This window comes from Eriocheir sinensis, chromosome 39 (genome assembly GCF_024679095.1).
Source record: "Eriocheir sinensis breed Jianghai 21 chromosome 39, ASM2467909v1, whole genome shotgun sequence".
Classification (NCBI taxonomy): Eukaryota; Metazoa; Arthropoda; class Malacostraca; order Decapoda; family Varunidae; genus Eriocheir; species Eriocheir sinensis.
Window position 1 is genome coordinate 15,132,084 of NC_066547.1, and position 22,020 is coordinate 15,154,103.

At 44.8% G+C, this 22,020-nt stretch overlaps 1 protein-coding gene across 2 annotated transcripts in view; it reads right to left on the reverse strand.

The window, feature by feature from the left end:
- The window catches only part of LOC127009056 (uncharacterized), a 65,021-nt gene that overhangs the window by 19,433 nt on the left and 23,568 nt on the right, over positions 1-22,020 (reverse strand). Inside the window, exon 2 of one of the 2 annotated variants that reach the window (XM_050881766.1) lies at positions 16,031-16,220. The exons of the other annotated variant lie outside the window; for it this stretch is intronic. Coding sequence (XP_050737723.1) covers positions 16,088-16,220 — 133 coding nt within the window. The 3' untranslated portion in view covers positions 16,031-16,087. Of the gene's footprint in view, positions 1-16,030; positions 16,221-22,020 lie in introns of those variants that run through there. 2 annotated transcript variants of the gene reach the window in all.

Genomic DNA, 22,020 nt, shown 5'->3' on the forward strand with positions numbered 1-22,020 from the left:
ACACCATTATCTGATATACATTATTCCTCTCCCCGCCACGCCTGCACCCTCCACCCCTGTCCACCAGCCCAGCATCACCGCGGCCACCAATTACTGACGCCGTTCGACAATACACAGATTCGTGAGTATTGATCGGAGTACAGACCTCGGAGCTGGACTCACTGCAATGCTTGTCAGTCAGTGGGGGGCGAAAAGACTTCAAAGAGAGCGACGTGGACACAGACATACGATTCGTCCGCGCACGCTGCAACCTCCATTCAAAGAGAGATACTTAAGATAGGAGTCGAGATTAAAACATACAGATATACACATCCCATACAGAGCAAGGAGACACAGGCGCATGTTAGTATACGAAGGGAGTGCAGAGTATTGACGTAAAAGCCATTCACAACAAGGCGACAAAGACATGTTAGTATAGGAAAGGAGTATAGTGTATTGAAATCAGGAAGGAAAAAGAAAAGAAACGAAGAGACGCTGGTAGACAAACAGACAAGCAGAAGCAGAAACGCCAGTAACAACAACAGCAGCAACGGGAGCAGCAATAAAACAACACCGAAGCAGAACAAAACAACAGTGGCAGCAGAAGGAACGACATTATTTAATCACACCCGGATGTAGACTCAAGCAAAACTGACGCCACTTAAAAAAACATTCCCTGCGCCAAGACGGGGTAGGGCCGACCACCAGCTAGGCCCCTGAAGAAAGCCTACCGACGCTATAGGCTGAGATGTAAAAAAAATAATAATAATAAAAAAAGACAGCTGACAAGGGCATAAAAGAGGTAAAAAAAGGGTTCTATATGCATTTCCCTCGCCATGATCTCGGTATCGTAGACCGTGCAAACGTTAATCACAGTACAACAAAACCTGCCGCACAAACCTTCCAGCCAGCTAACTATTTCAACAGTTCACGATGATTAAGAGCGAGGAGATTCAACAATAAAAGAATACGAGAAAATATCAACTTCCGCGAAATGTTGTTTTAGAGATACTGAAAAAGGTCAACGTTCCATTATTCCCCCTCAAAGCTCAGCAATATAACGCGGCTTTATTTCTCCGCTTTCCTTTACGTTGGCCATTAATGGTATATATAAAGTGGCGATGCTCAGAGAGAGAAAAAAACATCAAGTAATATTTTTCGTGCCACAATGTCCATGTCGAGGATCAAAGGAGAGCTTATGACTACAGCAACAAATAAGGCGCAAAAAGGTAATCCAATCACTTCATATAAATGCCAATTAGTAGTAACAAGCCAGTTTCAAACGACTGGTGAAAAATTGACAAGCCCCATTGCAGCGTAAAATTACAGAAAACTACTAAATAAAAGGTATGTGTGTGTGTGTGTGTGTGTGTGTGTGTGTGTGTGTGTGTGTGTGTGTGTGTGTGTGTGTGTGTGTGTGTGTGTGTGTGTGTGTGTGTGTGTGTGTGTGTGTGTGTGTGTGTGTGTGTGTGTGTGTGTGTGTGTGTGTGTGTGTGTGTGTGTGTGTGTGTGTGTTGTTGTCTATTTGTGAGTGTATTTGTGTATGCAAGGGATAAACACAGGGATCTGAGGTCTTCACTAGCCAGGGTCAGCATCCCATTCAGACAATTAAGCCAGGGTCAGCATCCCACCCAGGCAGTTAAGCCAGGGTCAGCATCCCACCCAGACAATTAAGCCAGGGTCAGCATCCCACCCAGGCAGTTAAGCCAGGTTCAGCATCCTAACCAGGCAGTTAAGCCAGGGTCAGCATCCCACCCAGGCAGATAAGCCAGGGCCAGCATCCCACCCAGACAATTAAGCCAAGGGCAGCATCCCTACCTCTAATCCTTCTGCTTACTCTGTCAAACTGTTCTCTCCGTTGGGCTCCTCCGATCATAACCTTATTTCTGTATCCTGTCCTATCGCTCCTGTACATCCTCTGGACCCACCGAAGAGGCGATGCTTTTGGCATTTTGCTTCAGCTCGGTGGGACGACCTGAGGATGTACTTTTCCGATTTCCAGTGGAATGATTACTGCTTCCAGGAGAGAGACCCCTCTGTGTGTGCTCAGCGCATCACAGAGGTGATTGTCTCTGGAATGGAGCCATACATTCCACGTACTTTCTCTACTCCTCATGCTAAAAAGCCTTGGTTTAATCATGCTTGTTCTCGTGCTATTAAAGATAGAGAGGCAGCTCACAAAAGGTTCCAGAGCCTTCGAACACCCGCTAACTTTGATCTATACATTTCAGCCCGGAATCGTGCCAAATCTATTCTCCGACTTACCAAAACTTCTTTCATTAATAGAAAATGTCAACACTTTGCTTCTTCTAATTCTTCCCGTGACTTCTGGCATATAGCCAAAAATATCTCCTCCAATTTCACTTCTTCCTCTTTCCCTCCTCTCCTTAACCCTGACGGCACTGTGGATAAAAAAAGGGAGAGGGGCATTTTGAGGCCCTTTAAATCCAAAGCCTGCAAATAATTATGTAATGCAAAGTTAGATAAGTAAATCAACTCTTCTTCTGAACTGAAAAAAAACGTTGGATGAAGTACAAAGTTGAGCTCTCTGAAATTAAGTTACTAGTCGGGGCATAAAATAAATGTCTGAGTAATGAAAAACCGGTCCATTGATATACTTCTCTCTTTATCCTGTTCACTCTCCTCATTCAAAACTTTCCTGCCTTTCATTTTATCATTCATCGTATGACTTCTTAATATCTTTCTCCCCCTGGTTACATTCTCTCTCTCTCTCTCTCTCTCTCTCTCTCTCTCTCTCTCTCTCTCTCTCTCTCTCTCTCTCTCTCTCTCTCTCTCTCTCTCTCTCTCTCTCTCTCTCTCTCTCTCTCTCTCTCTTCTTCCTCATGACCTCCACAGTCCAAGCAGCGCCACGGCCTTGCCTCGTCACCGCACCGCTTGCTGACGTTCCTCCCCTCATCGCGTGACGTCTTCGGCGCATCTTTCTTTCCCTTCCCTCTTCCGCTGTACAAGTTTTTTTTCGTCTTCGTCCTCTTCTTCCTCTCCCGCCTTCCCTTTACAAATTTGCTTCTCCTTTGTCTTTGTCTTCGTCTTTGTTCAGTTCGTTTTTTTCGTGTTTCTTCTTCTCATTTCTCTCCTCCTTATTTTTATCCTTTTTTACCCTCCTTTTTATTCTCATTCTTCTTATTCCTTTTCCCTGTTCTTTTTCTTCCTATTCCTTCTTCTTCCTATTCCTTCTTCTTCTTCCTGTTCCTTCTTCTTCCTATTCCTTTTTCTTCCTATTCCTTCTTCTTCCTAATCCTCCTTCTTCCTAATCCTTCTTCTTCTTCTTCCTAATCCTTTTTCTTCCTACTCCTCCTTCTTTCTAATCCTTCTTCTTCCTATTCCTTCTTCTTCCTATTCCTTCTTCTTCCTATTCCTATTCCTTCCTATTCCTTCTTATCCTTCTTCTTCCTATTCCTTCCTATTCCTATTCCTTCCTATTCCTCCTTATCCTTCTTCTTCCTTATCTTCTCTCCCTCGTCGTCGCCCTCGTCTTTCATCTTCTCCTCTTCCTCCTTGTCCTTGTCGTCCTCCAGAAGTCTTGATCAAACTTTGTGACGCAGGACTTGCCGGGTCTTCTAAAGCCACCTAGTGGATCTTCCTTTCCTCCCTTCCTCCCTCCCTCCTTCCTTCCTTTCTTCCATCCTCTCACATTGAATACTCTCTTACCCTTCTCTTTATTTCCCTCGCCCCTTTAAGCTAACAGAACAAAAAAATTAAGGGAGGCAAACCCATATCTTCAATATAATATCGATCATTTTGTACGATCTTCCTGCAGTGTTTCAGCGGTCTATGTGGCTATACTTGATTTGCTACACTTATTCAGTCTCCAAGATTATATTAGTAACACTCTTCATTTTCTCTTTTCGCGTTTTTCTCATAACATTATATACACAACTATGTCAGGAAGGAAGGGGTCTTTGTGTAAGAAAATCTGATGCGCGCTCGTTCCATCGTTTTTATTGGCGCAAATGGCTGCGTTAGTATCAAGTCCAAAAGCTCTGGATAGGGAGCTCCCTTAGCCTTCATCTGTTGGCTGTCTCTCTTACCGTTGTAAATGTGCCGAACTGAAGTCCGAGAAAGCTTTGCAGGGACGCCTTACATTTCCTCCATGCAGCTCACGGCACGTTAAGGTCATAAGCGTTGGGTAAAGTGCTCGTGGAGGCGACGTGTGCATGTTTATGGGTCATGTATGTGAGCCAGACGGAGTGGAACAAACGCTATGGTTGCAATACCACGCCTCATATCCTTTCTCTTTTTCCAAAGAAAGGAGGGGCCAAAACAACCTCTTTCCTTCCTCAATGCAGGCTGACATTCAACTGAATGTTTTCACTTACACGCGCAAGCACGCCCCCCCGCGCGCGCGCACACACACACACACACACACACACACACACACACACACACACACACACACACACACACACACACACACACACACACACACACACACACACACACACACACACACACACACCTGTTGACTTGCTGATGAGGAGCCTGTTGAGTGCAATTGTTGCTTTGGTAATGGAGGAAAGTGTAAAATCTAGTGATGTGTGTGTGTGTGTGTGTGTGTGTGTGTGTGTGTGTGTGTGTGTGTGTGTGTGTGTGTGTGTGTGTGTATGTGTGTGTGTGTGTGTGTGTGTGTGCTGGGGGGTCCATCCCGGAAGCAGAAATGTCTCTAAGTAATGCGTGTTGTCAGCCCGTTATCATTATCCTCAAAGTGTGCGTGCGTGCGTGCGTGCGTGCGTGCGTGTGTGTGTGTGTGTGTGTGTGTGTGTGTGTGTGTGTGTGTGTGTGTGTGTGTGTGTGTGTGTGTGTGTGTGTGTGTGTTAAAGATCTTGCTGTGATATTTACAATCGCATTTACATATTGCATCCTACGTAAGCAAAAATACTGTAGGATGCAATGAGTGACTACTCACACGAAAAAATAAGGAATACAAAACTCTACAGCAGTTACAAGTAGAAGCAAAAAGGTAATTCAATCACTTCATATGACTGCCAATCAATAGTAACATAAACCCCCTTAAAATGACCGGTAAAAAATGACACGCCCCGTTTCATCGTAAATAACAAAAACTTCAAAAGTTCTGAAAGGCTCTGCCCCGTCAGGCTCCGGCCTTGAAGATTGAGGTTTCAGCCCCACTCAGGCCGGGAGATTATTCCGCTGACAAGGAGCGGCTACTGTCCACCCTGAGCAAGGATGACAAGGTCGACGAGCTCTGGTCTCACTGGAAGGGTACCTGCTGTTGATGGAAGGGTACCTGCTGTTGATCGCCAGTCCAGCCCGTGATCAGGCCGTGGTGAATTATATACACGTGTGTAATTAGGGATTCATGAGCTGTTTAAAAAAAAAGTATGTGTGGTGGTGGTGGTTGTAGTCGTGATGGTGGAAGTGAGGAGAGTGTAGATGGCAGTGGAGGCAGTAATGGACCATGTTGAACTGGAAAAAAATATTAAAAAAAAGTGAAACAAATACCGAGGTAAATGTATAAGCGAAACAAAAGTTGAAGCCTAACGAACCGTAAATAAAAGTTAATGTGAAGCACTAAAAACAGCAAACACACACACACACACACACACACACACACACACACACACACACACACACACACACACACACACACCGTATATCAACGCATTCATATATGCACGCACATCTTCTAACATACATACACATAACATTCATACATATACACCCTCAAACACATAAATACACATACACACATTCCCCTCACACATACATACAACCCCCACACAAACATAAACCTATACACGAAAAACCCATTCAAAAAAGTCGATATTCGTACATGCATAGCGTAGACACATAAAAAAACAAAAAAACATACGTACATAACAGATACATACACAATACACACACGCTCACGGACAAACAAACAACCAAGCAAACAAACACAAAGCCAAACGCAAACATAAAAAGACACACACACACACACACACACACACACACACACACACACACACACACACACACTAATTAACCACGCACCTCCCTCGCTCTCTCCCCACATAACTAAGCGCTGTAATTACGTTCCCAGAAGGCTTATGGCAGCGCGCCCCTCTCCCAAATGATACTTGGCCCCCGCACGACTCAGCTCCCGAGGGCGTCAAGTTATTAGATAAGGAGTGTGTTGTGCGATGAAGGGGCGTCTCTGTTTATTTGCCTGTCTGTGTGTTTGTTTGTCTGTCTGTTTGTCTGTTTGTCTGCTTGTCTGTGTGTCTGCTTGTCTGTGTGTCTGCTTGTCTGTGTGTCTGTTTGTCTGTGTGTCTGTGTGTCTGTGTGTCTGTGTGTCTGCTTGTCTGTGTGTCTGCTTGTCTGTGTGTCTGCTTGTCTGTGTGTCTGCTTGTCTGTGTGTCTGTTTGTCTGTGTGTCTGTGTGTCTGCTTGTCTGTTTCTTGCTCTCTCTCTCTCTGTCATCCACTTCCTCCTCCTACAACAAACACACATACACGTATCTCATCTACAAAGACCCTCGCCACCTTCCCCCTCTCCACCCCTTGCTAGCATTAACCCCCTTCAAAACACCAACATCACCACCACTATCTCCTCAACCACAAACCCCAGTATCACCACTACCACCGTTACCACCAAGACCACTATTACCACTACTACCACTGCTACTCTTTTTTATCGTGACCTTCTCCTCCTCCTCCTACTCCCGTGTATACTCTTTTTTCTCCTCCACTTTTTTCTTCACCCTCTCCTCATCTTCCCATTCATCCTCCACTTTCTCCTCTCCTCCTCTTCCACTTTCCCCTCCTTTTTTTCATTTTTTTTCCTTCCTGCGCCTCCTCCTCCTCCTCCTCCTCCTGATTTTGCCAAAGCCCTTGCCTTCATCATTCTTGTTTTACCGGTAAACACGCACACTTACTCTACACGCGATCAGACACGCACGCACCCACGCACGCACACACACACACACACACACACACACACACACACACACACACACACACACACACACACACACACACACACACACACAAGCATACACAAACATCTCTCTCTCTCTCTCTCTCTCTCTCTCTCTCTCTCTCTCTCTCTCTCTCTCTCTCTCTCTCTCTCTCTCTCTCTCTCTCTCTCTCTCTCTCTCTCTCTCTCTCACACACACACACACACACACACACACACACACACACACACACACACACACACACACACACACACACACACATTCCTTGCTCTTTTATCGTCTTCTAAACTATCTGTTTTATTTCAAATGTTATTTTCAAAAAATGCTTTTGAGCACAAAGTTATTGATGCAAAATGTTCTGCAAAATTTAATTGCTCATGGTACAAATTTGATAAACATTGAAAGTGTCAGTTTACAGTATTTTTTGTGTATTTGTTAAGGCTGTGAATTTGTGCTGTTGTGCGCTGCATTGTTGTTGTCTATAACTAGCTATTATGAAAGGGTTCAACGGTTATCTACGATCATGACATTGCACAACACAGTAATTTATTTTCACACGCATTCGGCCATGCTATGCGTGTAAAATGACGCAGCTGGTGCGGTTGTAACTGATCACTGACTATCCCTGCCGAGACTTATTGGACTCACCTGCTACGTTCACTCTAATCAGTGAGGACACTTACGCCATTAGCCTAACAAATTATGTATGATGAAGAACGTTATATATTTTCGCTTTCAAAAGTCATGACTGACTGAAGCAAACTTGCCTAAATCGTAAGCCCCTTGCAGCAATCTCACGTAATCGAATAGCCACAGTCGTAACACCTTATGTCCAGTGGAAACCGACAGAAAATATCAGGAAATTGCATGATAAAAAAAGCAATGTCCATTTCCATATTCAGATTCGAAACTCGTTAGACATTAAAGTGGGAACCATGCAATTTGAAATCGAAAATAATTGAAATCTATTTTGCAAATCTCGTAACTACAGACGAGATCGGCGCCAAGACACGCCTGCTTTTTTTTTTTTTTTACAGCAGAGGAGGCTGCAAGGGCGTAAAAAAAAAGAAAACAATGAAAAGTAAAAAGCCCGCTACTTACTGCTCCTAAATAGAGTGGAGTGGCCAAAAAGAGAAATCAATTTCGGGAGGAGAGGCGTCTTGATACCCTCCTCTTGAAAGAGTTCAAGTCGTAGGCAGGAGGAAATACAGATGCGGGAAGATCGTTCCAGAGTTTACCAGCGTGAGGGATGAAAGAGTGAAGATGCTGGTTAACTCTTGCATAAGGGGTTTGGACAGTATAGGGATGAGCTTCATCAGAAAGTCGTGTGAGGCGAGGCCGCGGGGTGTGTAAAAAGTTCTTATTTCTTTTTTCCTTCCTGCCCCTGTTCACCGCCAATGAGCTAACAGGGATATAGAACCAACTTGCTTCCTTCTCTCATTACGCTGATCTATGCATTACGTTGATTAAAATATGAAACCAGAAAAAGTTACAATATTTTGGATGCAAGAAAAAGAAAAGAAAAAAAGGAAAGAAAAAGTACCTAATATATTAATAAATCTGCCCAACACCACCACCAACACCGCTGCCACTACCACAACTGCTACCACCACAGCCACCACTACTATCACCACCCCACCACCACCACCACCACCACCACATCTCCAGCCTCTATCACAGCTACTAACATCTACCACCTCCACCACCACTACGAACAATACTACCAGCATCATCACCACTACCACCATCACCGCCTCTCTAATCACAGCCACTACAATCACCACACCCAACCCGACCACCACCCCAACCACCACCATCACTAATTCTACCACCAAGATCACCACCACTCCCAACACCATCGCAACCACGCCACCATAATCACCATCATCATCACAATCGTCACCACCACTACCATAACCATCACCACTACCACCACCCCTATCACCAATACCATCATCACTATTACCCCTGCTACCACAACCATTACCGCTACTACACAGCCACCATAATTACAGCCACTACCAACATCACAACCAAAACCATTACTACTGATACCACAACCACTACTTTCATAATCATCACAGTTACAACCAATACCACCTTTACCATCACAATGACCACCAATAACCACTATCACAATTACAACCACCACCAGTATAATACCAGTACTTCCCTTACTATCACAAACACTACCATCAGCACCACCGTCATCATCATTGTCCCCGCTGCTCGCCACCTGTAATCCGCGTCGCCAGGTGGCTCCACACGTCATCCAGGTCGCCGAGATCATTCCCCTCCGTGACTTTTTCCACTACATCAACGCTAATTTTCCATTTTGTCACCTCGTATAATGAAGTTTTATAAGTGATACATTCTTCTACGATTTTCTTCGTAATTAAAATAACTTTCATGCGCAACAATTTTAAACAAAATCTTTCGTCAAACTGTTACTCGCAATTAAAGTATATATTACGTTATTATCGTTAACAACAACCATGTGCAGCAACTTCAAGAACACTACAACCTTACCCACCAAACCCGACAAAACACAACCTCATTAAAATCGAAAACTCTTTAACCCCTTGACTGCGGATTTCCTATAAGAAGACATCACCAAGCTACAGGAGTGGAGCTACAATTCAATGAAGAAAAATGTGAAGTCCTGCACCTTAGAAGAGGATATCCAGCACACCAATATCACATGGGAAACACTCCATTATCCACCACAGAGCCAGAGAAAGACCTGGGAGCATATGTTACCAGGTTACCAGTGAAGGCGAAATCCGTCCCAATCGCAGCGGACGGGTTAAGATTCACCCTAAAATCATCCTGACGTTGCTCCTCCCACCTCACCTTTTTACCTACTTCCTATACGTTATAATGCTGCCCTTCATAACAACTAAACACTCCACAAATTTAACCACAAAACCATAAAACAACAGTCTCATTATGATCAACAACTCTTTAAAACACACCCTAAGATAGCCCTAACTTGGCTCCTCCCTCCGCACCTTCCCACCTTCCCTCAGCGTCGTGATACTTCCCTTCAAAACAACCGCGTGCAGGATAATGAAGGCCGGGGCTCTCAATTTCCTTCTTACAATTAGGTTATGCATGGGCTGGGACGCTCTGCCCGCCGCGCCCCTTGTTTCCCTCGCCTTCCCTTTAACCTCCACGCCTCCCGCGCCGCCACGTTTAAGCTCGAAGGTGCCGAGGAGGAAGGGAAGGGGAAGGAGGAGAAGGAAGAGGAGGGTGCGAGGGTGATGAGGCGCGTGTGTGTATCCAATTTACGTGTGGAGAATATTTATACAGGAACAATGTCGAATGTAAGAAAATAATACTCTTACTGTCTGTCTATCTGTCTGTCTGTCTGTCTGTCTGTCTCTGCTTTGTAATAAACATCGCCGGGCCTTAATCACGCCATGTTATGTACCGGAATGAGGGAAGGGAGAGGGACGCGTCTCGCTCTCTGGATGGCCTTGCGTTTCCCTGCTGTCAGAGGGCGTAAGGGCCAACAGGACTCCATCGGTCGACTCTATTCAGGAGACGTTTACGAGGCCGAGATGAACGTTTACAGTAATTGGAAGTAAATAAAAAGAAACGTTTGCGAGTGAATGAATGGCCGTCGTGTTGAAGTCTGATGAGGAGTCTTTTTGTGAGGCCTGGAAGTGCGTTTGGGATAAATCAGCGATGTGGATATTATGAAATAGTGTGTGTGTGTGTGTGTGTGTGTGTGTGTGTGTGTGTGTGTGTGTGTGTGTGTGTGTGTGTTAATCTGTTGTTATTGTTATTGTTGTTATTCTAGTGGTGGTCGTGGAGGTGATGGTGGTGGTGGTGGCGGTGGTGGTGGTGGAAATGGTGGTGTTTGGAGGAGGACGCAGAAAAAGCTTACGTCACGAGTTTTAAACGGCGATATATCAATCACCTCTCTCTCTCTCTCTCTCTCTCTCTCTCTCTCTCTCTCTCTCTCTCTCTCTCTCTCTCTCTCTCTCTCTCTCTCTCTCTCTCTCTCTCTCTCTCTCTCTCTCTCTCTCTCTCTCTCTCTCTCTCTCTCATTCTCTCTTTAACCCTCTCTTCCTTCACCTCCTCCTTTCCCACCACCAACACCTTCATCTGTATAGCACACCAGCCTCACCAACCTTCCCAATCTATCTCTAAATCCTCTCATCAACCTCCTTCATCTCCCGGAACAAGGTGGAAGGCAGCGAACGACCTCTAGACAGCCAGTGACCTCTAAGCGGGAAGCGACCTCTGAGCACCAAGGCGAGCACGAGTACAGACAGTGACCTCTACAAGCCGACGTCCGATGAGTAGTTCCCCTTGACTCAACACGGGAGGGAGGGTTGAGAGGGGTAGTGTGTGTGAGAGAGAGAGAGAGAGAGAGAGAGAGAGAGAGAGAGAGAGAGAGAGAGAGAGAGAGAGAGAGAGAGAGTAGTGTTATATTCATTCCTCGACCTATGTTGTTGTTTGTGTGATGGATTTGGTTGTGGCTGTGATGGTGGTAGAAGTGGTAGTGGTGGAGATGATGGTGACAGTGGTGGTGTTGGTGTTGGGTGTTGTCAAGGTGGTGGTGGTGGTGGCAACAGTAGTAGTGAAATCGGCATTGGTAGGACCGTAGAGTTGTGATGAAGGTGGCAATGGTGTAATCATGAAGGCGTCGGTTGAAAATTTTTGACAAGAGATATTGAGTCGCAACTGATCTTTTCTCAAGGCTGACACTACACACACACACACACACACACACACACACACACACACACAGTCAGTTTCATCTCCTCCGGGACTGCGGGCAAGTCGAGTGCCAGGGATTATTAAGACATAGTGAAGGTGAACTCAAGGCTGAGGCAGATAAGAGAAGGAAAAGGAGACCGATGGGGAGGTGAGAAGGAGGAGAAAAAATAAGAGAACGAGGAAGAGAAAGAGGAGAGTGAGATAGAAGGAGGAGAAAGCGGAGGAGAAGAAAGAGGAGGAAGAGGAAGAGATGAAGAGGGAGGAGGATGATGAAGAGGAGGAAGAGGACGAGGAGGAAGAGGAAGAGAAGGAAGAGGAGGAGGAAGAAGAGGAGGAAGAAGAGGAGGATGAAGAGGAGGAAGAGTAGGAGGAAGAGGAGGAGGAGGAAGAGGAGGAGGAGGAGCAAGAGGAAGAGGAAGAGGAGGAGGAAAATAAAAAGAGGACGAGGAGGAGAAAGAGGAGGTGGTGAGAAAAAAGAGAGGAGAACGAGGAGAAGGGAAACGAAAGAAGGCGGCGGACGCGTTGGAAGGAAAGGGGGAAAATGAAGTCACAAAGGAAGGAAGGAAGGAAGGAAGGAAGGCAGGAAGGAAGGCAGGAAGGAAGGAAGCAAGGAAGAAAGGAGGAAGGGTGAGGCGAAATTTTGGTGCAGATAGAATTTAAAACGAGTTGGTAGTATTGAAGACAGGAAGATGGAATGGCTCATGAAGGTAAAAGTGTGAAAGAACAGAAGTAGATAGAGAGGAAGTTGGATCGTAAGAGGAGAATGAGAGGAATTAAATGGAAGGAAACGTTGGTAGAAAGATGTGAAAGGAAGTAATGGAAAAGGAACAAGAGGGAAGGAAACAAGGAGGTGGCTGAGTTCAGAAAGAAAGAACGGAAGAGCAGAGGTGAAAAGGAAAGAAAATAAGGGTGAGGAGAATTACAATATGGTGGTAGGTGGAAATCAGGACTTGCGTAGGCAGAAAGGGTGCATTGTTAGAGGTGGATGAAAGAGTGTATAGAGATGGGTGTACGAAAGGCGTGATAGGAAGGGGTAAGAGGAAGAGGCGGTGATGCGTGCGGCAGGAAGGGAGGATTAGCAAAGGAAGGAACAAGGAGGGAAGAAAGAGTTTGTAGTAAGGGTTTGGAGGAAGAGGCGGTGATGCGGGCGGCAGGAAGGGAGGATTAGCAAAGGAAGGAACAAGGAGGGAAGAAAGAGTTTGTAGTAAGGGTTTGGAGGAAGAGGCGATGATGCGTGCGGCAGGAACGGAGGATTAGCAAAGGAAGGAATAAGGAGGGAAAAAAGGTTTGTAGTAAGGGTTTGGAGGAAGAGGCGATGATGCGTGCGGCAGGAAGGGAGGATTAGCAAAGGAAGGAACAAGGAGGGAAAAAAGGGTTTGTAGTAAGGGATGTGTATCGTTGGAAAAACTAGTGGAGGCATAAGCACGGAAGGACCAGCGAAGGTTATGGTCTGAAGGCAGTTAAAGTTGGCCGAGATACAAGTTTGAGGGAGGAGCAGAAGAGAAGTTTGGGAGTAAGGGGAAGGAAAAGAGTGAAGCTGCAGGAAGCAAGGAAGGAAAAAGATACAAAGAATGGAGGTGGAGAAGTAAAATATAAAGAAGTTGAATGGAGGCATGTTATCAGACATATTTTGGGGAAGTTGAAAAGAAGAGGAATAATGTACCTAACAATACTGAGAAAAATTTTAGTTATATTATTGAGACTACTGAATTTACTTTCACTATTTACATACAATATTTATTTACGAATTCACTTGCAATATTGAGACGTTACTTTAAATGCCAGAAAAGTCAAGGATTATATGGATGCAGAACAGAAAAAAAGTAGACAGAAAAACGAAAATTAATAGTAGATTAGGATACTGAGAGGATTAAGAATCAGTGGCAGACAAATCGTAAAAGATGAAGAAATAACCAAAATATAAGGGTCAGATAAAAAAAATATATAAACAAGGAAAAAATGAGCAGAAAGATAATAAATGGTACAAATGACAGGACGGAATATGCAGAAATATTTAGAGAAGAATATACATAAATCATTACGTCATAACAGGAACACACAGATGGAAAAGAATACAAATTGAAACGGAGAGAAAATAATGAAAGTTTGATGCTGCAGGAGTAGGAGGGGGAACACTAAATAATAAAAAAAGGAAAATACTATTACTTATGAAAAAAGGAACCAGAAAGAACTTGGTGATAAATATAGCTGTGAATAGAAAACAGGGAAAAAAAACTGTGACCCTATACTATGAGATGAACTAAGGAGCTTCAAAATAATACAAGGGATGACGATTAAACCAAAATAATTTTACAATCGAAGCTAAAACTGTAAAGAGAGAAAAAGATAAGAACGGTGACCTTGAATTATAAGAAGTACTGAGAAGCTTCAAAATACTATAAGGTATGACGTTTGAACACAGATAGTCCGATCATCATAAACAAAACTGTGGAGAGAAAACAAAGAAACAAAAACTGTGAATCTGAATTACGAGATGTGCTTAGTACCTTCATAAATAGGAACAACAGGAATGGAGAGACCTGAGCCGAGTGCCTGTGAGTGCTGGAGTCGGGGGTGGCGCGCTAAAGAGGATGGTGCAGTTGGTCTGTTAAAGCAATTAGGGTTACCTGCCTGGGGGGTCACCTGACGGAGCAAAGGTGGCCAGGAGGTGGTCCATCTGCTGCGCTAACACAAAGAATATATCGAAGGAGTTTTCACCATTGTTTGGAAGTGTGAGAGCGATGGATGAAACGGTGAAAAAAGGAATAGCACAGGAAGGGAAAACTTGAAGAATAGCTGGAACCTTAAGATCTTGGGAAATGCCGGCAAATATGAGAGAGAGAGAGAGAGAGAAAGTAAGGCAAAAAATGTACACCAAATTTATTTCAGGAAAAGGAAGAAATAATAGAAAAAATTGGAAACTAAAAGAATAGCTAGTAAGAAAAAACTCTGACAGAAGATTAAGAAAAATAATACTAGGGAGAAGGAAAACGCAGAGGAAATGAAAGGAAAACTTCTAGGAAGGACCTTCTTTGGCTGTCTCTCCTTCCCTTTCTTTGCAAACAGCAAACTTAAAACGCCGAGCTCATTCTCCGGGAAGACAAACATTGTGTGTTTTAAGAATAGACATCCCGACACACACACACACACACACACACACACACACACACACACACACACACACACACACACACACACACACACACACACACACACACTGTGGAGTAATTGGATGAGATATGTGCGTCGCAGCATTAATAAAAGAGACTGGAAAATTAAACTGAGGAAATAAAATAACTGACATATAGTATGTTTTTAGCTTAGAGCGCAATAGCCGTATTTTCTATTTGTTTTATAATTCGTTTGTCATTTTGTCTTTATCTTCAAACGAACTGTTATTAAGCATATGTAAAAATAATAATTATACCAATAATAATAATAACATAATAATGATAATAATGATGAAGATAATACTGAAAATAATTAATACTAATGTGAGTGATTTTGCTCTCTTCTTTCTCTCAAACCTTGAAGTCTGGAAATTATTATCCGTCATATCAAATTATTATTGTCGTGGAGGAGGCGGCCGCGCGGAGGAGGCAGCGACCGGAAAGGGAGAAGGGGGAAAATGGAGAGGAGATAAAGATGGAAGGGTAAGAGCAGAGGAAGGAGCAGAGGGAGGAACATGGAGAGGGAGAACAGACCGTGGAGAATGATGAGGTAGTTTTGTCCTCCTCCCTCACCATTGTATTCTCCTTTTCCTCTTCATTTTCTTACTCATTCTTCACCTCTCCTACCCCTCTTCCTCTTCCTCATTTCCTTCCTCTTCCTCCTCATTTCCTTCCTCTTCCTCCTCCTCATTTCCCTATATCTCCTACCCCTCTTCCTCTTCCTCATTTCCTTCCTCTTCCTCCTCCTCATTTCCCTATATAAGTTTCTTCGTTTTTCCTCATTATCTTCCCTCTTCCTCTCACTTTACCTCTATTTCTCATTCTCTATCTCTTTCTCTACCTTCTCTTCCTTCCCTTTCTCTTCCTCTTCCTCCTCTCTCTGTTTACGTTTCTTCCCTTTCCTCCTTCCTCGCATACTTTTTTCTTCCCTCCCTCATCCCCTGACAAGGCATCTCCATTGCTCCTCGTTTTCCTTCATTCTTTTCCATTCTTTTTGCTTTCGTTCTGCTCCCCACACTTTCATCCTCCCTCCTCCCGTCTGCCTTTTTCCTTCATCCCACATTTCAGCGCCCCGACTTTCCTCATCCTTCTCTTTTTCCTTTACTGCCTCCTTAAATCGTCCCATCAACGAGTAATGCGTTCGTCTATTTCACATTAAAAACATTCAACCTTGCAGACACTTAATAGTGATAGAAAAATAATAGTACCAGGAATAATGATAACAGCAACCTTCCCAGAATAAGCTGTTACATATTTAAAGACTAAACACTTCAACCTAGAATATTCATCTCCACACATGTATACACTTTGCAATTACTGTACACTGTCTGCCCACCTGCCGCCCTGGATGCCTCGGATAGCCGCTGCTCAGGTAACCAAGCAGAGAGGGAGAGCAACACATACCTGCGGGAGAGAAAACACACAATTGAAAAAGCTATTTCCGTGTTGTCAGTCTGCGTTCCATTTGTGTCTGCGTGTGGCTGTATGACTCTTGTCTCTAATATTATGCGAATGTTTTGTTTACTAATGTATTATGTATGTTTTGTGTTTTATGAGTGCAGGAAAGAAAATAGTTTTGGTAGTATATGCAAAAAAATAGTGAGAAAACTTTTTTTATATATGTTTTATAATGTGTGTGTGTGTGTGTGTGTGTGTGTGTGTGTGTGTGTGTGTGTGTGTGTGTGTAATTCACCACGCCCTGATCACGAGTTGGACTCGCTTTCGCCAGCAGGTACCCTCCCGACGAGAGCAAGTGCTCATTATCGTCGATCTCTGGGTACCGCCAGGACCTCACACACCACACACCCCATCCCCCTTGCTCAAGGGGTGACAGTAACCACTCCTCGTCAACCGAAAGAATCCGGCGTGAGCGGGGCTCGAACCGCCGCCTGTTTGGTCGTTAAGCCTCGCAGCGCAACGCTGTACCGATTGAGCCACCGGAGCGGTGTGTGTATGTATGTATGTATGTGTGTGTGTGTGTGTGTGTGTGTGTGTGTGTGTGTGTGTGTGTGTGTGTGTGTGTGTGTGTGTTAATCGCCTATCTCTCTCTACTCCCGCGCGCTCCCCGAAGAGGAGAATTCTAGATATTAACGGATTTGCATATGATATTCTGTTTTGCCGCTCCTTTATTAAAGAGTCAACGACCTCCCGTGTACGGTGTGGGAATGGAAAATGGTGCGAGCCAAGAGGAGGCTGGGTGTGGGCGATGACAGCCGCCGCCCCGCGCTATGCCGGGGGTATGAACGACTGTGGGGAGGCAACGGAAAATGAAAATAGGTGAGGGGAACAATGAAGAACACAAAGTACAAGTGACACTAGAACGTCGTATAGCCTTTTCATGCATTTTGAGTAAGATAGAAGTAATTAAATGCTGATAAATAAACTTACACCATTAAATGATAATAAACAAGTTGTACTAAATGCAAGATATAAATGGAATAGATATGAAACTTTTTTCCGGGCGCTATACGATAACATCCACAGAGACAAGGATTCTGACAACTTCGTAAGAAGTCCTTTAACATTTTCCATCACAAACCCTCCCAACTTTTGCTCTATTTACTCATTTAAAAAGCATGCTAAGTCATCGTGAAAATCAATGTAACCTTAAGGATGTGATGACCTCCTCCCTTGTTGTGCATTCATTCCTACCATTGTATCTTTTTAGTTTCATGGTGCTACGTACACATGTATTAATAGTTGTATAATCACATTCTGTCCTGCCTGGGGGTTAGGATGGCATGTTCCTCCCTTCTCCTTTGTTGTTTACCTTCAACAATAAACTATCAATCAATCAGTCTATTCAAACACCTACTCGCCTGCCAGGTCGTCGGTCCCGCCCCTCCTCTAAGATGCACCTGTTCCGGCTTTTCCCGATGACGCTGCTCACCTTGCCTCACCTCTCCCTCCCTCCCTGTGCGCGCCTTTAATCATTCACGTGTTCGATAGTTAGCTTTCATCTGCTCCCCTCACCAAGCGAACCCTCGTCATGCAGGCATCGATGCGCCACATGGCAACGTGTTCCCCCCCACCCCACCCCACCCCGCCTCTCTCTCTCTCTCTCTCTCTCTCTCTCTCTCTCTCTCTCTGCCTCTTTCTCTCTGCCTCTTTCTCTCTGTCACTTTCTTTCTGCCTCTTTCTCTGTCTCTTTCTCTCTGTCTCTTTCTCTGTGCCTCCTTCTCTGTCCTTCTCTGTCTCTTTCTCTCTGTCTCTTTCTCTCTGTCTCTTTCTCTGTGCTTCCTTCTCTGTCCTTCTCTCTGTCTCTTTCTGTCTCTACCTTTGCCTCTTTCTCTTTGTCTCTTTCTGTCTTTCTCTCGGTTTCTCTCGGTCTCTTTCTCTTTTTGTCTGCCACTGTCTCTGTCTCTGCCTGTCTCTGTTTATCTCACTTCCCTCCTCTCCTCTCCTCTCCGTTTTCTTTCCCTCTATTCCTTATCCCCTTCTTTTTCCTCTTCCTCTACATCCTCCTCATTCACTAATTTACCCCAAAAACATCAGAAACATCCCAACGAGTGTACCCTTTTATCTTTTTTTTCTCCTTCCCTTAGTACACTGATCATCGAGTCCCTTTCCGTTGGCCCCGTAGCGCAAAAAGAGACTCGAGGGCACTTTAGCAGACAAGCTCATCAGCGAGAAGCCTCCTAATCGGGTAGACAGCCTCGCAAATCGATCACTTAACAGGGGAACTTTATATCAGTAGAGCCTCTTTCACTCTGTTAGCAAGTTCATGAGCCAGCATTTACCAAGGTTCTCTCTCTCTCTCTCTCTCTCTCTCTCTCTCTCTCTCTCTCTCTCTCTCTCTCGTCATCCCAGCAGTCTCTATCCGAATGATCTCACCTGTCATCTCCCCTCCATCACAGGTAACCCAGAGAAATGCTAAACGCGGGAGATGAGAGAGAGGAGAAGAGAGGGATGGCGCAGGGAATGGAGATGAGAGATGTAATGAAGCCGAAGAGTGAGATGAAGAGTCACTGGAAAGGAAGGATAGCATGAAGACGAAGTGATGGACATTGGAAAGAAGAGGAATGGGAAATACACGAGGAAAAGGATGAGTAGTAAATGAAAACGAAAACTGGAAGGACGGTAATGTGAGGGTACGAAAGGAAGGGTTGACAAATTCTAAAATGGAAAGAAGAAAAGAACAGCATTGAAACGAAGTAATGAATATGGAAAAGACCACGGGGAAAAAAATGAGGAAAAGATAATAAAGGAAAATCATAAGAATGCAAGGAATAAAATGAAAGGAAAGAGAATGAATGGTTGATAAATTTAAGAACTTCATGCAGACGGAGGAAAAGAAACGAGGGAAGGAAAAGTAATTAAAGAAAACTACAAGAATCGACTGAAGGAAAAGAGACGGAAGAAAACAGAAACCAACCAAAAGATAAAAGGAAAGAAGAAGAAAAGAAGAAAGAATTCGAGTAAAATTGAAAAAGAAGGTGAATGTGAGAAAGGGGAAGTGAAACACGAGGCGACAGGCAATAGAGGAGGAGGAACACGAGGGGCGAGGGAGAGGGAGAGGAATGGGATAAGGGAGAGGTGTGAGGTAAGGGAGGGGGATAAGGCGAGGGGGAAGAGGGGAGGGAGAGAGGCATTGTTTACCCTCCTCCACCGTTTGTCCGATACGCCAACACCAGCAATACTAAGTTCCTGCCTCTTGTTGCCGCCTAGTCCCTCTTGGCCCTGGGAGTGTCAACAGTGCGGGAGAGAGGGAGGAAAGAGAGGAGACTGGAGGAAGGATGGACTTGGTAGGTTGGTGGAAAGGACGGAGGATAGAATGGTATTGAGGGATTGAAGATGACTTAGTGGGTTGGTGGAAAGGACGAAGGATAGAATGGTATTGAGGGATTGAAGATGACTTAGTAGGTTGGTGGAAAAGACGAAGGATAGAATGGCATTGAGGGATTGAAGATGACTTAGTAGGCTGGTGGAAAGGACGAAGGATAGAATGGTATTAAGGGATTGAAGATGACTTAGTAGGTTGGTGGAAAGGACGAAGAATAGAATAGTTGTGAGAGAGTAAAGAGAGCAAGATTGGAAAGGAAGAGAGGGCGACGAGAGAGAGAGAGGAGACTGGAGGGAGGATAGACTTAGTGGGTTAATGAATAAGACAATAGAAAGGTAATAGGAATGGGTTGAAGGGAAGGATAGGAAGATAAGATAGCACAATGGGAAAACGAGAAAGACGAGAGAGGAGACTGGAGGGAGGATACACTTAGAAGGTTGATGAAGAAGAGGACGAAGGATAGCATGGTAGTAAAGGGTTAAGATAAAGAGAAGGATAGGAGGAGAAAAAATACACGATGAGAGAGGAGAAAAGGGATAGTGCTTGTGATAAGAGTGAAGAGGAAGAGATGACTGACGTGACGTAGCGAGACCGAGAGATAGAGAGATAGAGAGGAAAAAGACAGACAGACAGACAGACAAAGGAAAAATGACCCTTCAAGACAGGACAAGCGGTCAAGATTAGATGAGGAATGAGGAAACAAGGACTTGGAACGAGAGGAGGAGGAGGAGGAGGAGGAGGAGGGGAGAGAAGAGGAGGAAGGGGAAGAGGAGGAGGCGGAAGAGAAGGAGGACGAGAAAGAACAGGAAGTGGAGGAGGAGAACGAGAAAGAGGAGGAGGAGGAGGAGGAGGAGGAGGAGGAGGAGGAGAGCGAGAGAAGTGGAAAAGGAGGAGGAAGATGAAGAGGAGGAGGCGGAAGAGGAGAAAGAAAACGAGAAGGAAGAAGAGAAGGAGAAGGAGGAAGAGAAAAATGAGGAGACTACTGCAAAAAGAACAGGAATGGAAAACAGAAAGAGTAGGAATGGGCAACCGTATATCAGGTAAATGAAACCAACCGTAAAAAGGCAATATGTGACGTTTCATTGCGGGCGAGGGAAAATATTGGCGAGGGAAAGCGAAATGAAAACTCTTATACATTATGAAGCAAGCGAGCAGAGCCGTAAATTATGGATCCAAAGTTCTCAGGCAGCGAGGAAGGGAGAGAGAAACGGGAGAGACAGGGAGGAAAAGACGCGGAAACGGCGGGGGGGGGGGGGGGAGAGAGAGAGAGAGAGAGAGAGAGAGAGAGAGAGAGAGAGAGAGAGAGAGAGAGAGAGAGAGAGAGAGAGAGAGAGAGAGAGAGAGAGAGAGAGAGAGAGAGAGAGAGAGAGAGAGAGAGAGAGAGACCCATGTCCAGCTATATTAAGGCATTACCCACCAAAGTCAACAAACAAAACCTCAGCTGAGAGCGTCATTTCGAGAGACAAACGTCTGTCACTCGTGTCTTTCCTCGAAGGCAGATGCAGTGTAAACAAGGTATGTGAGTAAAAGTTTCTGGTTGATACTAAGTGAGTGGGTCATACGCTGGACGAGGACACCATTAATAAAGATATTTTGTTACACATTGTATTATTTGTAGGGGAAACATTTTACGGGCATTTTTTTTATATCCCGCTAGTTTTACATAGATCTTTGTGTTCTTTACCATAAAAAGAAAAAATTCAATCATATCATCGTCTGGAAAATTTCTAGCTAACAAAGGTAAATATTCAGAGAACCAAAATTTCAGCTGCATAGAACGGAGACAGACTTTACTTCATTTCCCGTTCATGTTGTTGTTATGCAAGGCGTGACTTCCTGTGCTGGGGATGACTTCGCAAAGCTGAGCCGAGTGCGGGTCGTGATGTATATACCTCCCCTCCCACACACGCACACTCACACGCACACACACACACACGCACACACGCACATGCACACGCACACGCACACACACATACACGCAAGAAGTGAACCAGCTGTGGAGACGCAGCACGGCAGGCACAAGGCGCGGCATCATTCAGATTTTATGCCGAGTGGCGAGTCAAGGGAAGGTACACAAAGCAAGATAACCCAACATGAAGCACACCTTCCGCCCCGCCTGGAGGAAGAGGAGAAGGGGAAAAAGGAGGAGAAGGAGGAGGAGGAGGAGGAGGAGGAGGAGGAGGAGGAGAGGGAGAGGGAGGAGGAGGAGGAGGAGGAGGAGGAGGAGGAGGAGGAGGAGGAGGAGGAGGAGAAGGAGAAGGAAAAGGAGGAGGAGGAGGAGGAGAGGGAGGAGGAGGAGGAGAAGGAGGCGAGGAGCTCATGATTGACGCACACGTTTGACGTAATCTTGTCAAACAGGTGCTAAAAATATAACACGTTTTCTAATAATGTGAGATTACGGAACTTAATCGTCTCAAATAT